Below are 23,464 nucleotides of genomic sequence, written 5' to 3'. Positions count from 1 at the left end.
CTAACAAACACAAAGATAATAAAATTCTCCAAACCCACATACAATCCATCATGTCCCCGTTTATAAAGCAAGAACCCCACCCTTACCTTGTATTTAGAGTCCGCTCTATAATTCGTTCCTCCGATTGAAATTCCAGTCGAATCCAAGCTTTCTGGTCTTTGCATAATTCTCCAATTTCTTCCCTCTTCACGGCGAAGTTTCGTGCCTCCTCTCTTTTCTTTTTCTCTTCTTCTGATACTTTTCTATTTTCTCCACAATGTTATGATTTTGGCTTTCTAAAACCTAAGTGGCATACCTCACTTCTCCATTTCAATTGTGCTTATAAAATCACACGTGCAACACTTACCTCTAGCCCATTTAATTATTTCACAATACTTCCTTTTTACTCAATGTCTCATATTTTCTGGTCTAATCTTAATTACTTGGAAAATTCCCAAAAAGATAAATATTATTCTAATAATATTTCTAATACTGAAAATATTAAAATTCTCGATTAATCATCGATCCGCCATCCTGAACTAATACCGATTAAATCGCCCAAAATACGCAAAAATTCAATAAATACCAAAATAATCCAAATTAAATAATAAATTGAAATACGGGCATTACAGTGAGGACCGTAGGGATGCGGGTAGATTTGCTATTTTGCTAAGGTTCTTTGGAGAGGTAGGAATAATGTGGTTTGGTAGGATACCCGAGAGGATTCTATGAGGATTGGTTTACAAGCTTATCATAATTGGCATGATTGGCTTTTAGCTAGAGAGGAGCGAAACTCATATGCTGCTCATAATAACCCAGATGTGTGGATTCCTCCTACGATAGATCAGGTGAAGTGCAACTTTGACGCAGGGTTCAATAATGTTTGTGGAACTTCTAATAGAGGGTGGTGTTTCAGGGATCATTTAGGGAGGTTTCTCACAGCAGGCGTGTCTTGGGATGTGGGTCTTCTTTATGTCATTAAAGCTAAAGCCACAACACTGAAGGAAGCAATCCAAAATGCCATCTCTCTACAATTATCTCATGTTATTTTTTAGAGTGATTGTCAATTTGTAATTCAAATTATTCATACTAAACATCTAAGTAACTCTAAATTTATTTTTTATCAAGTCTATTCATAATTTTTTGCATTTATTTCTGAACTTTGAGGTAAAGTTCATAAAGCGCCAAGTGAGTTCGGTTACCTATATTGAAATTCTGGTGTAGCAGACCCATATGTTCTATAGGATGTCGAGACATCCGGTCTGTAACACCCAAGGCCGAAGAAGGCGAGGGGTGGTTGCACCACATGTAACACTCGAGGCCGAATATGGCAAGGAGTGGTCGCCACATCGGAATGAGAGGAATGCTGAGGCTGTGCAGGTATGGGACTGCATGGTTGAAGGAAAGCTTGTAAGGACTGATGGGTACTACATATACCAAGAAGATGCATCTTCTTTTCAGTAGCCTGTTGATCGGTCACCAATTCTACATATTTTCCATCAATTATTTGACAAAAATAGGTTATTTCGGTAACACAGTGGTTTGTCTTTTTATCGTTTTGATTAAGTTATTTCATATTTTGCAAATTTGTCTTTGTATGATTTTTATTGGAATTAGATGCTTTTGATACCTTGGTTTGGTAGTTGTATGTGATTTTAGATGCAAGAGAAGAGCTTCAAAAGAAGTTTCGCAAAGGTGGAAGAATTATGGAAAAAGTGAAGAAAACACATATTGGACAGCATGGGACACTGGTGGCCGTGTCAATTGACACGACCATGTCAATTTTGTTGTGCAAGTTTGAAGAATGGAGGCAAGGGGACAGCTTGCGACACGGGCGCCCGTATCAAATGACGCGGCCGTGTCAAATTGGCAGCATCAGCACTGTCATGCGCTCGGTTTTTTACTACCTCTCGTGTGAGAGATACGAACTGACTCTTCTTTTGTTTGTGAGTTTTGAAAATCAGAGAGTCGCCACCGACTTTTATTTTATCCAATTAAGGAAAGGTTTATAAAAGAAACATAAAAAGACCTTTAAGAGATTTTGGGTAAGGGGGTAGGTTATACAAAGGGAAGGTGTTAGCACCCTTTGTATCCATGGTTATCCATGGGCTCTTAATTGCTTAGCTCACTTGTTTTGAATTATTTGTCTTGCCTTGAAATGCTTGTATGTGGTCTTAAAATTCATTTTGTAAATTGACTTTATAATGATCCTTGTGCGGATGTATACAAAGTGTTTTACCTTTCAAAGGATGTTTTGAAAAAAGAACGTTAACTTCGTAATGATCCTTGTTTGGATATATACCAAGTATTGTCTTTTTTGAAAGTTTTATTTTGAAAAACAATGATATATGAGGCATTTGTTTGTTTTGATTTGAGCAAGCAATTAGGAGGTCTACCCTAAGTTTATAAGGTCCTTTCCTATTTCCTTTAGAAAATTCTCCTTTTACCGGATGTAAACAAAGGTTCGATTTTGCATTTGAAACAGTAGAATTTGGATTTTGAAAAGAGTAACAGAGGGATTACCCTAAGAGGTACAAGTGTGATTGTGTTTTGATTCAGATATTTTTATCTTTGAAGTTAGTGATCTAACGCTTCGGTTTTTATCTTTGACATACACGCAGTTTTACATGTACTGGAATTAAAATGCGGGAATATAAAATGCGGAAAGTAAATCTACGCTATTACATCGATTGTGCGGGAAATGTAAACTACGCTATTTACATGAATTTGACAACCTATACACTTTATCTAGGAATTTAAATTGCAATAAGATAAAAGAAATATTTTTTGGATTTTTTGTATGATTGATTTTAATTAGAATTAATGCATGATTAATTTAATTAAAATGAGAAAAAGGTAAACTACGCTATTTACATGAATTTGACAACCTATACACTTTATCTAGGAATTTAAATTGCAATAAGATAAAAGAAATATTTTTTGGATTTTTTGTATGATTGATTTTAATTAGAATTAATGCATGATTAATTTAATTAAAATGAGAAAAAGGTAGAAATAAAATTTAAACCTAAAAATTAAGTTTAAAATATATTCATATTGATTGTTAATTAATTTTTAAAATAAAACTAATTTTTTTTTTGATTTTTTGAAGTTGTTTTGAAAATTAATAAGTTAAATAACATATAATTATGCAAATAATTATAAAAATAATTAAAACTTAAAGAGAAAAATATTCTAAATATGTACAAAATTAGTCTATAATATATAAACTAAATTTAATAAAAAGAACAAATTTTTTTCTGATTTTTTTGATTGGTTGAAATAATTAAAGAGCAAATATATAAATATATACTAATTAATTAAGCAAAATATTTTAATTATTAAGAAAAATAAAAATATTTTTATGTAAAAAAATAATAGATTATTTTATAAGCCTAAAAATATTTTTATTATATTTTTTTGATTTTTTAAACTATTTTAAATTAATTTTGTAAAGTAAATTAAATAAAATAGAAAATATATAATTAATAATCTCGTGTGGTTGATAGGAAGGTCTATGGTAAGGATGAGCATATCATGAGCGTTGGATTGAGTGAGAAGTTGATCTGATGGTGACTGGATTGAAGGCACATGGCACGTACAGGACCTGCAAGGCATAGGATCAGAAATTTTAAATTTAAAAAAACGCGCGCGCGCTGGCCACTCAGGTGAGGACACCTCATCATCTTCAACCTCTTGCCACCACTTTTAACAGCGTTTTTGCCAAAAAATGCTGTAATATGTGAGCTCAAACCTGCAAAATAGCGAATAGGGGTAAACTCATGCAAAAATCTTTCGCGACCCATGCAATCAAATCACCAAGTCCCTCCACTGAGTTCAAATATGCCACTAGTTTGGTCTAATTTTGCCTCTAGCTAAAAACCCCAAAATAGAGTTCAAGAACCCTAAAATGGTATCTTCATGGATACGTGACCAAACTTCAATTAACTATCCAGAAACGATCAGAACAATAAACCAGACTCAAATATATGATTACATCGTGCTAAATATGCATGTATGATTATATTTTGGTAGGTTTATGTTTGAGCAAACCGTGAGCTTTAGATGCGTGTTTTTTGAGGTTTTGCTTGCTGAAAACGATTGGGATAGATTCAGGGATGTTTGAGGAACGTGTTTGAGTATTTAGTTTGGGTTGAATTGAGCTTAAAATTAAAATTCGAATTTCAATTTTTTCCAATATTTCAAGTTGTTTACAAGAGTGATACAAGCAAGAGTATGGTTCTGAATTCGTGTCTTCTTTGCTACTGAAATGTTCTACTCCATTTATAAGACATGGAGGGACTTAAATCTTAAGCTAACAAGCATTAAATGCCTTTGAATTTTTGACTTTTTTAATAATATATAGCTTTGAATTCAAGCAACCATGGCTTGATTTTTCTTCACTCTCTTGCCCTAGGCCTGTTGTACCTTCATGCTGCAGAGCTTTGAATGATTCTTGGTGACTCATGCTTAAGAACAAAGCTACATAACATTATCTTTCCCCATTTCTTTTTCAATTTAATCTTAAATGAAATAAAATTACACCAAAAAAGAAATAAAATATTCCTTTTAAGTGCCTGATTTTTCATAGATGCTTTTGTGGCTGCTATCTTGCTTTTACTAGTAAAGGATTGAGTTCTTTTAGCTTTCTCCATATCCGCCGTGAAATTGTTAGCAAAAGATATTTTCACTCCATCTTGAATTATTGGGCCAGCGTTTATTGAATCCAGCACAGTAATAACGTTTCCATGATTCCATGAAGTCTCGGAACCATTATGATACCGAGTCTGCTTTACGTTTCCAAAAGATTTGATCGGTTCAGCAGCCCCGATGCTAACTAGAGTCAGCACAGGATCAGACATAACATCCTAAGTGAATAAACTGGTCTTGGCCTGCAAACCGGACTGATTAGATGCGTTGGAGTCCTGGCCATTTGTCAATAGTAAAGTGGATGCTGCAGCAGCTTTGTTGCAATTAGTTGAATCCCGGAAAATCTTATTTTCGAACACTTTGAAGTTTTCGCTTGGCAGCTCTTTGGACACGTCACGGATTCTGAAGCTCGAAGGGGTGACATCTTTGTTGTTAAGCACCTGCATTGTAGAAGAATAAGGACCTAACTGTGCAGCCCCCACAGTTGAACTTCCTATCTCACTAACAAGCATCTTGTTAGCCAACGTCACCGCCAAATCCATTACAGTTCTTTGCACATATCTGTTAATGGTTACGGTAGAGTCATTAGCAATAGAAACATTTCCTTTATCAGTAGGATTAAAAGGAATCCAACTGTTGGTAGCTTCACCGTTTCTGACAGTACGTTTGAAAAAAACCAGCTTTTTAGAAATTGGGTCTCTGTCAATCGCAACTCTCCCGTATAACAGATGCTCGCCTGCATCTCTATCCGAGATATCCTCATTCAATTGACTGTTGAACATACTCTCCTTGTTGCTTCGAGCTCCACCTTCATTGTTTCGCCCATTCCGTAACCACTTGTTTTCACTCCCATTACCACCTAATGTACTCGATTCCACCCTCAAGAAATTTCCCCAACCTTTAGCAATGTTGGAAAAATTGGAGCATAAAATGCAATAAAATGTATCATATTTGTATTCATTAAATGTTGTTTAATTTATCTAAAAAACAATTAACAATTAAATATACTAATTACAATAAATAATATGTTTATGTTTAATATTGTTTTATACTAATTACAATTAAATATACTAATTACAGCAATATATATGTTTTATATTATGTTCTAATTTTTGTTTTGTAAGCAGCAAATTTTTTTATTTATAAACGGAAATATATTTATTTATAAGTGCTGGTATTAATTTTTATTTTGTTCTAAATAAATAGTAATATACAGTAATTTATATATTAAATAGTTTGAAACATTTTAATTATTATTTAACTATATTATATTATTATAAATTAAAATATTTAATATTTAATATACTAATTTAATAGTTGAAATATTATGAAATAATTATTAAATATATAATTATTGAAATATTTAATAGTTGAGATATTAAATAGTTAAAATATTTAATAAATAGTTGAAATAATTATCAATCTATTTAGCGTTAAAATATTTAATAAATAGTTGAAATAATTATTAATCTATTTAATAAATATATTGAAATATTTAATAAATTACTTATTTAGCCTATTTAATAAATATATTGAAATATTTAATAAATTAATTATTTAGCGTTAATATTTATCAACTATTAAAATATTATTATGTATATACTTAATCATATCTAAAATCTCAAATATTTGAATTATTTATTTGAATTTATTAAATATTTTATTTATTAATTTTTTAAATTGAAGATTAGTAAATACTAAATATTTGAAACATTGCATAGTGGAAATAATATGAAATATTATGTAAAATATTTGCAGTTATTTATTATTGTATATTATTATTTATTAGAACAAAATAAAAATTAATACCAAAACTCAAAATAAAATAAAGTCTATTTCAAACGAATTATCTCATTATGTAATGTATACAAATGAATTGCAAATAGTAGTATATTATAAGTATTAGAAGTGGCTGAGTGGAAAGCCTTTAGTGTTTTTAAGCTAAACTAGTCAGAGACCCGTGCTTCCGCACGGGTGATTTTTTTTCTGGTGTAGTATTTTTGTAATGATATGAATAATATAAATAAAAAGAATTATAAGCAATATGCATAATTAAAAGGAATTGTTTTACTTGAATAGAGTTTGAGTTTTATTGATTGCTCTGTTATACTCCTAATTCTTTGAGAACCGAATATCCATAGGAATCGTTTTGAAATTTGAAAATAAATACTTTAGTTTTCAAATAAAAGTCATTATTGTTTAAAATAAAATAGGCATTGTATTGAAAGTGACCCTTAAGATTAAACATTATTATCGTATTCATGTGCTAATTTTGTGTGTAATAAAGAACCATATAAAAAAGAACATGTGAGTTGGAGAAAAAAATAAAATTTTAACAAATGCAAATGTAAAATTTTAAATATAAATGAAAAATATAAAATAATTTACTTAATTGTAAATTTAACAATAATTATATAGAAAACAATGATCCACAAAAAAATGTTTAAGATAGGTTAAGAATACAATAGCAAAATTGGGTCAGATAATTTAATAATTGACGGTCCAACAACAATTAAAAGAAAATGATATAGATCACTATGGTTTAATTATAAATGAAAAATGAGCATATAAATTCAATTATATTAAATAATCATATAAAAAATACAATAAGATGGAGATAATAAAAATGAAATATTAACATTTAAAAATAAAAATTATCTCTCAATTAATAGTAATTGTTGATTAAAATAAAATAGCTACTATGTTGATAATGACCCGTGAAATAAAAAAATAATTTGATGCGATATAAAATATATTTAAAAACAAATGTAAAATAAACAATAATCATGGAAATTTAATTGTATTAAATAATGATAAAAAATCGTGAGATGGAGAAAAAAATAAAAATAAAGATATTATCTCTCAAATAAAGACAATGATTGATTAAAATAAAATAGACATTATGTTTATGGGTGGCAAAACGGGCCGCCGGCCCCGCCCGCCGCCCGCCCCGCCTTATGCCCGCCAAAAAACGAGCGGGGCGGACATGCCCGCCAAGTAAAATGGGCATCAAAATCATGTCCGCCCCGCCAAGATGGCGGGTTGGCGGGCGGCGGGCTTACCCGCCTATTTTTATTTATATTTTTTTAATATATTAATATGCTTTTTTTACCTTTTAATTAAACTTTTCACTTATTTTTTAAAACAATTTTTTATAAAAGTAATTTTTTAACAAATTTACTCTAAAAAATATTGCATATATTTATAAATAAATGTAAAAAATAAACCATCAAGGATTGCAATTACTAAAATTAACTAAAAAAGAGTGAGTTTTGGTGGAGGAGCGGGTTTTGGCGAGCGGCGGGCTTTGGCGGGGCGGGTATGGCGGGCGGCGGGTTTTGGCGGGGCGGGCTTTGACGAGTGGCGAACCTAAAATCCCAACCCAACCCGCCATTTTTTGGCGGGTGCGCGGGCGGCCCGGCGGGCCCCGGCCCGTTTTGCCACCCCTAATTATGTTGATAGTGACCCGTGAAATAATAAATAAATAAATAAATAGAGAAAAAATTAAAATGAAAGTAAGAAAGTGTGAAAAAATGTGAGAAATTTGAAATTTTAATTAAGATAGAGAAAATGTGTAATGATCGATTAAAAAAATTAAATATTGAGTTGATAGTGGCCCGTGAAATAATTAAATATTTTTGGGAATAATAATTAAATGATTGATTATTAATATTTTTTGCGATAATAGATAAATGTTGAAAAATTAAAATGAAAGTATGGAAAAATGAAATGCGAAAGAAATTTGAAATTTTTAGTAAGATTAAAATTTAAAAATAGATTATTAATATTTTTTGTGATAATAAATAAATTAAGAAAAATTAAAATGAAAGTAAGAAAGTGTGGCAAAATGAAATGTAAAAGAAATTTAAATATGACTTCCATCATCCATGGCTTACATGTGATGTCATCATTCATGCAATAAAGTTGTAGGGAAAATGTTATTTAATTCGGACCAATGAAAAGCTAACACTTGGTGCATCCATTCAATAAAGTTGAAAGAGTGAATACTTAATTTGTTAGTTACAAAAATGACCTTTTATTAGTGCAAATAAATTTTGGTGAAAGGGTAATTTAGACAATTTGATCAATCTATTATTAATGAAATAAAAAAATAACACATGAATGCATTTTAATGTCATAACACTTAGATAGTATCAAATACAAATGTAAAATTTTAGATATAAATACAAATTTTGAAATGATTTACTTTTTTTTAAAATGAACATTAATCATATAGATTTAATTATATTAAGTAATAATACACAAAAAAAAAAAATATAATTGTGAGATAGAAAAAAATTAATATTTAAAAATAAAGATTTTGTCTCTTATATTAAAATAATGATTGATTAAACTAAAATAAATATTATCTTGTTAGTGACCCGTGAGATAAATACATTTTTAATGTTATTAAAATTAAAAAATATATTATACTATCATGCAATTGATATGGTATAAAATTATTTAAATACAAATAAATTTGATATAAATTACTCAATTATTAAATAACTATACAAAGAAAAAAATTGACCCATGAGACGGAAAGAGAATAAAACATTGAAACAACTTTGAATCATATATTTGATTTGAACTGCAGTATGATGAAATGAAATAAACAATTGCGGGAATAAATTGAAAAAAAGTGATATTAGATGAATGTAAATTTTTAAAGTTGAGTGTTTATCCATTAAAAGTCACAGAGGCAATGTTACAAGAATGATTAATAAGTTAGCAAAAACTTCATGATATTGAATGAGAACAAATTTGTACCTAGTATGTATCTTGCAATGTAGTATTATTGAATGAGAACAAATTTGTACCTACTATGTATCTTGCAATGTAGTATTCATAATTATAGTATTCAAGATTGTAACAGCATGAATTAAAAAAAATGCAATTTCAACACATCACGATAGATTTATCAGTGGTTTGTTGTTTGTTTTTTGTTTCCAATATAATATCAAAGAGTTATTTCATAGAATATTTATACCATTTCCAGTGTGAAGTCATCTCCATATTGTAATTCTGCATATGGCATACTTCTAAAATAATAAGTCACAAATTGAACAAAATAACTACCAAATTTCAAATTTCAATAAAATGGCAAGAAAACTGTGAAGGGGTATTGGACCAGCAAAACCCATGTATGAAAAGAAAAAATCATTAACAACACAACTTGAAAAAAGCCATTAACACTTTCTTTCCATGTTGATTTTGAGCAGAATCGAAAATCTTTCTGAGTATTTGGATGGTTTGCTTTCTATTACATTTTCATGATTATGTCCTCTTTCTGATCGATGTCTTCAACAATTGTTCTCCTTTTTCACTTGGTATATTCTGCATTTGCCACTTTTGAAAATAATATGAATGACATACATAGTAAGTGGGTCCACGAAGGAAAAGAAAAACAATAAAAAACCAAGGAAACTTGTAACTTTATAAACCTAATTAAAATGTGAACATGTAAATTTATAAACCTGATACCTGTGAAGTTGCTAAAATTATCTAAGTTGGGTGCATACTCATCTTGAAAAAACTTGAATACCGAGTTTCAGTTTCTAGTAAAGCTTGTTAGTCTCCAAACATCAAATGATCAAGAAACTTGTTAGGTTGTTAGTGAAAATATACCAATAGAGATTAAGGGTATATTATATTTGCTCATATAGAACATCAACAACGCACAAAGCAGAATTTTAATACTAATGGGATTATAGCACAAAGATATCATCACAACATGGAAAAAACAACTTCAGAACCAAAACAAAACTTCATGTTGTCATATGTTGGTGCAACATAAGTTGCCCAACCTCATTAAAAATAGAAAAATGCACACTTGTTAAATCAATTTATGGAAAGATGACATCTTTAAAATCTAAGATTTTTGTTTTACTACACAAACTGTTTCATCTTTTTCCCATTTCATATAACCTACCTTCTTCTAACTGATATAGATAATTCTATATATGAATAGCAAGATATGATCGGTTAGTACATCACCCATTATAGTTTGAAAGCAGAACAATATATATGGTCGAACCATCACGAAAATACACTATTACAAATCTATAAGGGAAAAGAGTGAAAAGTTGTTAACATTATATAAAAACAGTTTATGATGAAAACAAATTGTCACCTATTTTAAGTGAAGATAAAAGCATGTACAAATCATAAAACCTGTGAAGTTTATAAAACCAATATACAGAAAGAAGACATTTTGAAACCAAAGTGAAAACCATAAAACCATAAAATCTATGAACCATATACGATTTATAAAGATTAAACCTATTTGTCATTTATATAACAAAAGTTGATGAAAATCATGGTTAACAATTTTAAGTGAAAACTGAATGCTTAACATGAATTTTTGTACAACACCCATAAAATATACAACGATGTGTTACAAAAAAGTTCTAAAAATCATAAAACCAGAGAGTCGTAGAATCTGCGACCCATAACACCATACAAAAAGAAGACATTTTAACCAGAACTGAAAACCATAAAACCAAAAAATCTATGAACCTTATAAGATTAATAATCATTAAAACACATATATAAGATATTTTTATAAAACAAAATTGATAGAAGTAGATGTTTGAAACAGTGATAAAACTCTCTTCCAAACTTGAGTATAATGATTTTACAGTAGAGAATTATACAAAAACAGGGGTGAAAACTTGAAGATTTTCATAGATTCAATCAAAGAATGCTTAAAAAAATGAGGGGAATCGAGAGAGCGAAACAACACCTTGAGAATGGCAGAGCCTTTGCTTGGAAACGAAAAATTTGAAGTTAAATAAATCACCTGCAAATGCACAAATAGGTCACCCGTATATGTATCAAAAAGTATAATACAAGATCGGCGTTGCCAAACCTTTTGAAATATATAAAAAGTGAAAAGCTATAGCATGTTTTCTTTGAAAAGAAAAAGATGACATTTTTTGGAAATAAAACTAAAATAAAACGCTTAACTCAACGGATTTTGCGAGAGGTGATAGCGTGAGAATCGAAGCTGAGGATTTGTTTTCCTTTGATTCAATCTCTAATTCTTCCTTTGAGAGATTTTCGGGAAGTAAGAGGAAACTAACCGAATCTTGATTTTAGGGTTTGAGATAATAGGTTTTTATCTCTTATTTGATTTTAGGGAAAAGAATGGAGATGTTGGTTGATTCAGTCTCATCTCTCAGTCTTTTATTGTTTGACTTCACTACTCTCCATATTTTAGGGTTGAACAAAGAAAATATTGAAGACAAACCAGTGAAAGTAGGGTTTAAGGGGTAAAAGAGATAGGAGAAGAAAGGACACGGGAGAAAGAGAAAGAAAGATGGTATGAGGTTCAGTGTAATCAGCCAATGAATCATTGACACTTGGTTTGGTTTTGGTGTAGATGGTGAAAAAGTGAAGGGATAATTTGTTAATTACTAAAATATCCAATTGATAGTGCAAATTTTTTTTAAGAAAGGACATATTAGGGAGTTTGGTCAATCTAATAGTAATGGGTAGATAGTAGATAGTAGATGTCATGGGTTCAAAACCCCTTGGGACCAAAATAGAGAAAAAACAAAATTCAAAACTTACGTGGAATAAATCTACTATCATACAATTACTAATAAATTGACCAAAGTTACCAATTTGTCCCTTGCACAATTTACATTTACAAAAGAAAAAGGGCATTTTCGTAATCAACTAAATACAACACAAAGTTTTCACCTTTTTTCAACAAGTGTTACATTTCCATTGGTCCAATTTGATTTAGTATATGGTGAGTGACTGTTGAGATGAATTAATGTGTTTTCGTCTCCGATTATATGGTATCTTAGAAACTCATATTTCATTTCAATCTCTCTTTCACTATTTCTCACTCTGTTCATAGTTGGAACTTAATGTTTTGTGACTTTTGAACCATTTAGCAATGACCTTACTATGGTACTTGGACAACTAATACACAATATTTTTGATTGCATTGGTGAGCTAGAGATGATTTTCAGGTAATTTTAGACACAGAGTAGTTTATTTCAGTTTTTGGATTTCAATCAAACGAACATAAGCTTTTCAATGTATATATGAAGAACATGTGGTACAATAATTTAAGTAATTTGATTATTTTGAACTGATTAATATTTGAGGTAATGCTTTTATAAGTTTGGTTGCTAATTTAATATATCTAATATTGACTTCATTTTCTTACTGCAGAATTAACACTTATAAGTGGCTGCCCATATCTTCAATTGATCTGGCTGCCCATATCTATTTCATTTGTTGCTCAAGTGAAGGTATCTGAAGGTAATTTGTTGAGCTGTAATCTGTTGAAAATTTGCTGAAATTCTTCTATAATTTACTTCATTATCTTTTAGCTTCAGTCTTAACATTTGGGCAAGATTTTGACTAAATTGATTCAAAACAGAATCATATATGACTAAACTACTTCACACTAGCTATAAATCATAACATTGATAAGCACTGAATGCATCATTATTGTAATAGCTAAAGCTTGAATATTGATTAATATTTTAGATATGGATGCTGTGAATTCTAAATAATATTGGACAATATTTTTCAACAAAAAAGATGTGAAATTAGCTTGTCAGTAGTGGTTTCACCAATGCAGAATCAAGGGAGAGGGAGTGCAAAATCAGACATTCATAGTGAATATATAAAGTATCAGATGTAAAATTTTAAGAACAATATAATAATGCAAAGTTTTTATATTGGCTTAGTCTTTGCACAGGAGAGTTTCATATTGATGCTTTTGATATATAATTTTTTGTAGATTATGTAGTTTATACATGGATCTGATTTCTATATCACCCTCACCCTTAGCACCATGGAACTGATATTGGAGAATTGACATTATAATTTTGCATTTTGAATTTGATTTTTAATTGAGATTGAGATTTTGCATCTGCATTTTAAAAGTTATGTAGCTGTTGCATATATTGATTAGGTTTATTCTAAGTTTTCAGGTTGAATTTGATAGAGACCCGAGTACAAGAGATATAGGAAAAGGGCTATTATTGTAATAAAGAGTATGGTGAGGTTATTTGGTAAATAATGAGTGGGGTAGGCTGCTTAGTTGGCAAGTTTGTTATGCCTCTTAGTATATAGAGTGAGGCGAGGGAGTGTGAGATCATTATGGAAGATTATAGTTTGTTATGGACAGTGGGCTTCTTGCCTCTGTAGGAGCTTTGCTCTGTGGGCATTAGGATATTCATCCTCTTGCATTTACCTTTCAGTTTTAGAAATAATACACTATTTCTCATATTTGTGCTTTTTAATCCATTTCTTCTATATTCTCTAAGTTGCGGATTTTCGGGTTCGCAACAATGGTCCGACCTACCGGATTCGAACCAGTGATGTCGATGAAGGTGGTTCCAAGATTTGACGGAACAGAAGATGGTTATTGGTGGCTAATCCAGTTAGATCGGTATTTTGAGGCAAACACTTGGCTTAGTGAAGAAAGAAAGGTGGGATGGGTGACTGCATTTGGGTTGAGTGGAGATGCTTTTACCTGGTGGCTCTCTTGGAAGAAAGGTAAACAAGATGTCACGTGGAAGACTTTTGAAATGGCTTTCATTATAAAGTTCATCCCAGATCTGTGGGAGATGATGGAATCTGCAGAAGTTGAGAAGGAAGAAAGCCATGGATACGTTCTGAATGAAACTCCTGAGAACCATACAAAGTCAAAAGATGGCGAGAATGAATCGGTGCTAAAGGTGATGAACAATACCGGAGAAGTCGAGACTAGCAATGAATTACGAAGGTTAACACCTCAGCCAGAAAAGACCGTGGAGATTGTGACAGAGACGATAGAAGTGGATGAGGTACAAAGAGGAAAACATCAGGTGTTTGTGTTTGAGCCACCTCCGTCCCCGGAACCGCCGAACTTGGATTCACTGATTAAGATTTTACTCGAACCAAAGCCACCTGATATACTCTCGCCGGAATTACGTCCGTCAGAAACGCGGGACTCTGATCAACTCGCGACAGCACTGCCACGGAGAGAACCGCCAAGAAAGCCACCAGACGATGATGTGGTTTTTTTCTCAGTGCCACCGAAACCTCCGGAACGGCAGAACATTTGTTCGAATGATGGGGCACTAGATCAAAAATCACCTTGGAAACAAATACAAGAAGAAAGATTCCAAATGACCCGGGTGTTGCATCGTCGGAAAATACATACGTCGCTGCCGGTCGTTGGTTCATTTGTGGTATTTGATTCTAACCGCCATACGACGGTGAGTGAAATCAGCGTATCTGTTCAAAAGTTTTGGGAGAAGCTAGGGGTAGAATGGGTAATTGAGAAGTTTAATACTTCTTTTAACCTAATAAGTATTACTTTTACATTTGAGGCGGTTAAAATTACCACGTGGGCTGGGATATGGAAATTTGACCCGGTTGAAAACCTTTGGTTAAAAAATAAATGGGGCCCAGATATGTTGGTTAAAATGAAAATAGTAGATCATTTCTCTAAGAACTTCTCTGTACACGACAAAAGGGCATTTGATAACCAATTTCAAGGTGTACTCTCACAAGATTCAATTCAAGAGAGAGTGGTGATTGATAACTTGCAAGCTGCGTTTACTCTCATGCATTTTGCCGACGTCTCCAAGTCTCCAGCATGTGTGCCGCCGCTACCCAAGATGTCGGCGTCTCATTTTCTCCTGCAATCTTCTATGCATGCTTCCTCTAAAAGCACGTTGTTGCATCTCCATGCCACTATAGAGCCTATTGTTGTGACTTTATCGTCGGCACCTCCGGTCATTGATTTAGTCCCTCCACAGTTTGAGGTGTTGGATGTTAATTTAATTGCCAAAGTCAGGTGGTCGCTGTTGAAGAAACCACCATTAACACATGATTTTGAAGATCTGATTCTTAATCCAACTAGTTATGATATGAGGAATGAGTTACTATCAGAAGAGTCTTTGCCTAAAAGGAAGGAAGGGAGGGCTTGGTTATTATTTTTGTTTGTGTCAGAGGTAAGCAGTTCTGATTACTTAGTTTACCTAGTAGGTCGGCATTCATACAGTGGCAACACTACAACATCCCCTGAACCAAGAATATTAAAGGTGGTTGACTTTAACCTGTGTTGTTTCTTTCTGACTTTCATGGGAGTATATAATTGTTTATCAAGTGTAATAGAATCCGGGGATGGGCTTTACGCAGCAGCATTTTTGATAAAGGTTTTGGAGGTTTCTTTCTTTTATACATCTAATTTGACCAATGAATTTATGCTATGTAACAACAAGAGAATGACACCTGTTCTTCAGTTTGAGAATTTTGCAATGGAGGATTTAATAAATGGTGTGATCTTGTCCTTAAGAATTGCAAAGAAATCAATAATTGATATATTGGAGGTTTCAAATGGGTTTGCTCTTGTGTCAATATTCAATATTCAAAGTACTTGGAAGGAAATGATAGCAGTGGGTAGAAATAATGGAGACTATGAGTTTTGTTTTGAAATGATATTGGGAAACCCAAAAACTTTGGTCATACAATGGGATCTAGGGAAGTTCAGTATTATGAAGGTAGTTACTGTTTGTGAATGCTATTGGAGGAACTTACTCACTTTCTGCAACGGGCTTAATTTTGTATATGATAGGGGAAAGATTTGGAATTCCCTCAAGCACTTATGTTGGTGTATCATTCATAAGCATATGCAAAAAGTCTCTTCCACTGACTGCATTTATCCAAGACAAGGATCATCAGATAATGAGAGGATAATGTCATTGTATTACTCGGTGCCGGTCCGGCAATGGGACCCAGGAGAGCTCAATTTTCCTATGGCAGCTACAACTTGTGACTACTGCTGGAATGGTTTGCTTAATGGAGGCAAGTTTGATGGATGCAAATTTCAACCTTGGGGACAAGGTTGTTTTGAAGGGGTGGGTATTGATAGAGACCCGAGTACAAGAGATATAGGAAAAGGGCTATTATTGTAATAAAGAGTATGGTGAGGTTATTTGGTAAATAATGAGTGGGGTAGGCTGCTTAGTTGGCAAGTTTGTTATGCCTCTTAGTATATAGAGTGAGGCGAGGGAGTGTGAGATCATTATGGAAGATTATAGTTTGTTATGGACAGTGGGCTTCTTGCCTCTGTAGGAGCTTTGCTCTGTGGGCATTAGGATATTCATCCTCTTGCATTTACCTTTCAGTTTTAGAAATAATACACTATTTCTCATATTTGTGCTTTTTAATCCATTTCTTCTATATTCTCTAAGTTGCGGATTTTCGGGTTCGCAACAGAATTTTAGAGTCTTCTCTAGCAAATCCACATGCTGATTAGAAGGCTGTAGTATCAAATGTACAGAATCAAAGATTGCTTCCAAGTTATCAACCACATCTTGGTTATGCTACCTTGATCTTAGGATAAACAAACTCATATTATAAACCTGATAAAACATTGTTAACACCATTATGGACTCAGAAATTCATGCTAATAAATATGCAACCATTTACACATCTGGATACAGAATCACATTTGATATTTCTGAATCTTTTATCACAAGCCTTCTTTTAGGTTTTGGCGGGTCGGTAGCCTCGAGTTGCAAAAGAAGAAAAGCACAAAACAATTCCCTTTGTACATCCAAGTGTGAGATTGTGCAGCATAGATTCGGACAAAGGTGTTGAGTTGGTTTGGATGAAGAGACATTTATAAGTATGCATAAGTGTCTGAGACATTAAAATAGAAGAAGAATGATTTTAAATTCATAGTTTTCTTGAATTTGTTACATGCATATTTGAAGAATTAGTGGTAAGGATTATGTTGTATATGAAGATGCAGAAGAGTTTTAAAATATAAAGGAAGGAGAACAATTAAGTTAAAAAATTGGATAAAAGAGAGTTATGTTTAGTGTGTACGGTGGATATTAGTGAATAAAAGTAGTATTTTGAACTAATTGACATCCAAATGTAAAGTCAAATAATTCATTAAATAATATTTATAAAAGTAAGGGAGAAGGATCACAATGTCATCATCACAAAGAGTTAATTTATGCAACAGTTTTGGTAAAAGTAATAGCTTCGGATGGATTCGGTCTTAGCTTCGGAAACAATTCATTAAATATTTTCATTGGAAACTAGATGTATGTATGGTTAATTAGTATTCTTTCCTGCTTCAGAACAGAGACTTTTCCAATGCTCAGAATAATCGATATAATAGTGTCTCTTTTGCTTATTTTACCGGATAAAAGGTACCATTAGCAGTCTTCTTTTTTGTGTTCCTATCAATCTACTCCGTGCATAAGAACTATAGGCTAATGTTTGAAAACCACAACAAGGTTGTGAAGAGACCAACTTAGGAAAATCGTGATGGCCAATCATGACTATATTTTATTGTCGGGTCACTGTCAACAAAATAATTTTTTTATTTTAATTAACAATTGTTTTTATTTGAGACACAAAACTCTTATTTTTAAATGTTAATTTTTTTCACGGAGCATTATCATCAAAATATCTACTTTATTTTAATTAACAATTGTTTGTATTTGAAACACAAAATTCTTATTTTTAAATGTCAAAATTTTTATTTTTATTACGGGACACTATCAACACGATATATATTTTTAATTGTAAGCCTTGCAGGATTTTTTGGACAATTCAATATTTGGCCCCAATTTTGCTATTGTGTTATTGTCCTATCTTAAACCTATATTTGTATTATTATTTTAACTTAGAACTTAATTTTCATACTACTAATATTTGATTAGTAAATTTTTTTAATTATTAATTTCCATTTTATATATGTAATTTGGTCAAACTTCTTTACTTCACATTTTTCGCATCGTTCATAAAATATTACATCATAAATAATGCACCCGTGCGACAGCACGGGTCTCTGACTAGTGGGTAGATAGTAGATGTCATGGGTTCAAAACCCCTTGGGACCAAAATAGAGAAAAAACAAAATTCAAAACTTACGTGGAATAAATCTACTATCATACAATTACTAATAAATTGACCAAAGTTACCAATTTGTCCCTTGCACAATTTACATTTACAAAAGAAAAAGGGCATTTTCGTAATCAACTAAATACAACACAAAGTTTTCACCTTTTTTCAACAAGTGTTACATTTCCATTGGTCCAATTTGATTTAGTATACTTTTCTTCCATAACACTTTCACATTTTCCCAATACGTTTCAGATCTGTAGATTTGTGTAGATTTATTTTGTGAACCCTAAACTACTCTCTCTAACTCTTTCTCTGCTCATCTTCATCCCATTGCAGATTCGTAGCAAGTCCCTGCCGGAGATTTCAGATCGGTGCACCACCCTTTTTCCGCGCCATCCTTATTCCGTCGAGGGCAAGGTTGTTTGCTTCAGTTGTTTACACACATGTGTTTGCTTCTGTTGTTGTTTATATTGAGAAAAAACCCATTTTCAACTTTTTACCTTTTCGGTTTCGTAGTTTATATTTCATGTTCTGAAAATTATCATACAATTACTAATAAATTGACCAAAGTTACCAATTTGTCCCTTGCACAATTTACATTTACAAAAGAAAAAGGGCATTTTCGTAATCAACTAAATACAACACAAAGTTTTCACCTTTTTTCAACAAGTGTTACATTTCCATTGGTCCAATTTGATTTAGTATACTTTTCTTCCATAACACTTTCACATTTTCCCAATACGTTTCAGATCTGTAGATTTGTGTAGATTTATTTTGTGAACCCTAAACTACTCTCTCTAACTCTTTCTCTGCTCATCTTCATCCCATTGCAGATTCGTAGCAAGTCCCTGCCGGAGATTTCAGATCGGTGCACCACCCTTTTTCCGCGCCATCCTTATTCCGTCGAGGGCAAGGTTGTTTGCTTCAGTTGTTTACACACATGTGTTTGCTTCTGTTGTTGTTTATATTGAGAAAAAACCCATTTTCAACTTTTTACCTTTTCGGTTTCGTAGTTTATATTTCATGTTCTGAAAATTATTTGTATTTCATTTTTCGTTTGCCTTTTTTTTACCCTTTTGATTTACATTTTTGGTTATGTGTTTGCTGCTGTTGTTGTTTATACTGTGAAACAGCACAGGGAAAACTTTTGGAAATTTGCTATCAGCGTCGTCGATATATGGATTGTTAAGGAGGCAATGGACAGTAACATCTCGAAGCTATTATTTAAGATGCAAAGATTTTTTATTATTCACATGCTCTTTGTCTATTGTTTTCATGTTTATACATATAGTAATTACTAATTTTATCAACAGGGTAACCAAATCCATGTCGTTAGCGTGTATGGAAGCAAACTTTACAAGAGCATCATGTAAAGCCTATGCTAAAAGATCTCCTATTGAAAGTCTGTAACAATAGCCTCAAACTTTTTATCAATTCTAGCACTGTTATCACTGCCATGGACATACCAAAAATTCCACATCACAACTTCAATTTCAAGCCATTTGGAGATTTCTTAAACGGTAATTTTTATTGCCCCTTTTACACCAAGTTTTGAGGACCCAAGTTTTTAGAAGAAAGTTATAGATAGATATAAAATGTCCAACTTAGTTTAGAATATATTAAAACGTCTTCTCTTTTTAGTAAATGATTTCATTTCTATAATGTTTTATCTTTCTTAAGTATAATTTTGATGGTAATAACAGGTCATTGACATATAGGGGCATCAAAGTATTTCAAGATATTACAATATATTGCAGAAATTGTCTGGTTTGAGCGTCGCCCCATCCATATATGAGGTAGGTTTTATATGTGCTTTTGTATAAAAGGAAAAAAACGACAACTCTCCATATATGAGGTAGGTTTCATCTGTGTTTTTTGGCTGAATCCGTTTTTGTGTAGTGCAGGGCAATTGTATGGGCATGTGTGGTATTTGGTTGCAAGGAAATCGATTTGGGAATGGATGGCCTATTCTTAACCGTTTTGGGAACTTGGGAGAGAACATTAATAAGGAAGAAGTGAGGGACCTTTTCACTGGGTATGTGCATCTTATCCTTTCACACAGGCTCTACTGTTAAGTCTATGTAGTATTTTCTATATTGTCTCATGTATGTGATTAATCTGTTGAACTTGGCTTTCTAATGGAGACAATCTGGTTTTAAGCAAATGAATGTTTTAAGGCATGAGAGGCATACCGCCTGCTTCATTGAGTTTAAAGTCTGTAAACTTTTGTTCACATTTGTGTTTTTTATTGTCTGAAAAATCATTTTTTGCATTGTGTTTCTGTAAACTTTAATACTTGTCTTGTGTTTGCATTCAAACTTTCCTCAGTTTGGTATTCAATAACGTATTGCAGGATGTGAAGCTCTATTTTCTTGATTATTTATCAACTCATGTTCATTCCATAACTAACCCAGCATCTAGGCGTTTTATGACGACGAAATACATGGGAAGTTTTTGCTTAAATGCTTCGCACTTATTCCTATTCACCATGTATGTTTGCTTTGGTCTTTTAATGTAACCATGGGTGTCTTTCGTTTGGTTTTTTAATGGGTTTTCTTGAAATTTGTAATTGTTTTCGTACATTTCCCGATCATATAATCTGATATGGATACAACTTCCAAAAGCAAGTATCAGTAAATTCAAGGCTCAAGCTTTATATTTGTTTACTGATGATTCTTGCTACCATATCATATCTCTCAATTTGCATTTATAAAACACTGATCCTTTGTATTTAATTTGGTATAAATTTTGTTGTGATTTCTCCCTTCTGTTGTAAGCAAGGAATTTTTTTGTACTTTTCTTGACTTCTTAGCAGATATTCCAAAAATCTATTTAGGAAAAGAAAAGATGGGAAGCCTACTGATGTTCCTGGTTCCAACGGAGCCCCAGTAGCAATGACTTATCAGTAGCTTGAAGGGGGTGTACTATGTTCTTTATGCCCCAACCAATCTATTATCAAGCCTTTACTCATCACTAAGTTATTTTAAGTTGGATTTCTCTGAATGTATACAGGAAAAGCCCATTAATCTTATTTCATTTTTTTATATCGCTTTGACCCTATTTTGGTATGTTATGATTATTATAGAATTTGGATAGAATCATTGGAATTAAAGAAAATATGGTTCATTGTTTCTTTTTCTCTTTTGTTTGTGCTGTGAATTATTGTGAAATTTGGATAAGTGTTTTTTGGTTGAACTCAGTATTTCATAAATTAGAGTACTATTCTTGTCCTCTTCTAGCATATAATGAGCTTTTTCTCAAGCATGTGTAGTTTATACGTTTATATATTATTTACATCAACCATAGAGTGTTCTGCTATATGCTTTTTGAGCTTTGAGTGTATTTGTTGTTTATGTGTACAAGTTTCGCTGCAAATAAACAATGAAGCGGATGTTATACTTTTTGGTTTTTGTTTTGGACTACACTAAAAGAAAAAAAATCGAGCACTTCCTTTTATTTAATGTTTTTTTTACTTCTAAAATATGTACCTTAATCAAATGCTCTTTAGACCAAAAATATGTTATGTTTATTTGGTTGTTATTTAGAACAAAAAAATATGTACCTTCAAAACAACTTTTGACTGGAAATGCTGTTAATGTGGAATCATGATGTTAAATTTAACTTTTAAATTTGATCCAATTTTTAAATTTTTTAGTTCCTAAAATTTAAAATATAGGGTTAATAGTAGTTTATCCCCCTGTAATATGAGCGTGTTTCGGTTTACCCCCTATTGTTGCCAAAGGCAGGTTTTGGCAACGGTTTTTTTGAAAAAACCGTTGCCTAAAGGTAGAGAGGGGAAAAAAGTAAAATTCGCTAATATTACAGGGGGGAGAATTACTATTAACCCTAAAATATATGACTTCTAACTATAGAATGTGATGTTTGAAAATATATAAATACTTAAATACTTATTCAACAGTTACATGAATCCATACTGTACTATTAAACATTCTTTATATACATGGAGTTCTCTATATAAATGGAGTGGATAAAAATCATATAACCTACTTCATATTGATGAATTTGTTTATACACAAGACTAAAACATTGAAGATATTTATAAGTTAATAACAAACTAAGTTTTATTTAAATTATTTTAAACGACTGATTAAACCATTATCGGTGAAAAACTTATTCAATTTTGATAATATATAAAGCAAACACATGTTGAGTTTTTAGGTGTCAACTAACAATGTCATTTATTTACAATTATAATATAGTTGTCATTTTTTGCATTTCAAATAATCTAGAAACTCTAAAAAAGACATAAATATTTGAAATAACATAGGTATTTGGCTCTTCGTTAAAAGTATTCATACACTACCTTTTTCAAAGAACAAACTTAAATTACTATTCAGAAAAATTCTTATATAGGTAAATAAAAGGTTTTCTGCTATACCTATCAATCACATGGACTTTGTTTCTCTTAGTTCCATCTTAATTTTTATCATATTAGTTTAGTTTCTTTTTAATTCTTTATTCAATTATTTACAATTTTATGGGAGAATAAAATTTGTATTAAATTTTTTATTCTATTTGTATTGTTTATAAATTATAACCATTAGAATATGTATTAACAATCAAAATCGAACAATTTCACCATTTAAAGTTTCAATTCATTATAATTTAGCTATTAAATCTCCACAATACCTTTTTTATTCTAATCACTGAAATTCATTATTTTTACGGGTCATTATCACCACAATACATTTTTTTAAATGATTAATTTCCATTTTATATATGCAATTTGGTCAAACTTCTTTACTTCACATTTTTCGTATCGTTCAAAAAATACTACATCATAAACAATGCACCCGGGCGACAGCACGGATCTCTGACTAGTAATTATTTAAAAAAGAACGCTTGCCATGTAAGTGATACAGGGGCCTAATCAAGTAACCAATAAAGGGGCTTGGTTCTATATACCTCAAGCATCAGCACGGAGGTA

The 23,464-nt window shown here is 31.7% G+C and overlaps 1 protein-coding gene and 3 long non-coding RNA genes across 9 annotated transcripts; 3 read left to right on the top strand and 1 right to left on the bottom strand.

The window, feature by feature from the left end:
* The first annotated feature begins 707 nt into the window (after positions 1 to 707).
* LOC131634685 (uncharacterized) lies at positions 708 to 1,034 on the top strand. The gene has a single exon (XM_058905322.1). The coding sequence runs from the start codon at positions 708 to 710 to the stop codon at positions 1,032 to 1,034; it is 327 nt and encodes a 108-aa protein (XP_058761305.1).
* An 8,550-nt stretch (positions 1,035 to 9,584) lies between these two features.
* Positions 9,585 to 11,954, bottom strand: LOC131634682 (uncharacterized). Its single transcript, XR_009293617.1, has 2 exons — positions 10,114 to 11,954; positions 9,585 to 9,978 (listed from the first exon to the last, which is right to left on the bottom strand). It is a non-coding gene; the product is annotated as an uncharacterized LOC131634682 (long non-coding RNA).
* A 445-nt stretch (positions 11,955 to 12,399) lies between these two features.
* On the top strand, positions 12,400 to 13,590 carry LOC131634681 (uncharacterized). The gene is made up of 3 exons (XR_009293616.1): positions 12,400 to 12,614; positions 12,820 to 12,909; positions 13,141 to 13,590. It is a non-coding gene; the product is annotated as an uncharacterized LOC131634681 (long non-coding RNA).
* A 5,644-nt stretch (positions 13,591 to 19,234) lies between these two features.
* Positions 19,235 to 22,612, top strand: LOC131634683 (uncharacterized). 6 transcript variants are annotated; one of them, XR_009293620.1, is made up of 5 exons: positions 19,236 to 19,430; positions 19,650 to 20,036; positions 20,220 to 20,312; positions 20,421 to 20,551; positions 21,329 to 22,612. It is a non-coding gene; the product is annotated as an uncharacterized LOC131634683 (long non-coding RNA). The 6 variants fall into 6 exon arrangements; XR_009293622.1 differs by lacking the exon at positions 21,329 to 22,612 and adding an exon at positions 20,661 to 21,321; XR_009293621.1 differs by lacking the exon at positions 21,329 to 22,612 and adding an exon at positions 20,870 to 21,318.
* The last annotated feature ends 852 nt before the right edge of the window (positions 22,613 to 23,464 follow it).

The sequence above is a fragment of the Vicia villosa genome, unplaced genomic scaffold, assembly GCF_029867415.1.
Source record: "Vicia villosa cultivar HV-30 ecotype Madison, WI unplaced genomic scaffold, Vvil1.0 ctg.001330F_1_1_2_unsc, whole genome shotgun sequence".
NCBI classification, from domain to species: domain Eukaryota; kingdom Viridiplantae; phylum Streptophyta; class Magnoliopsida; order Fabales; family Fabaceae; genus Vicia; species Vicia villosa.
This window is presented reverse-complemented; position numbering and strand designations above follow the sequence as displayed.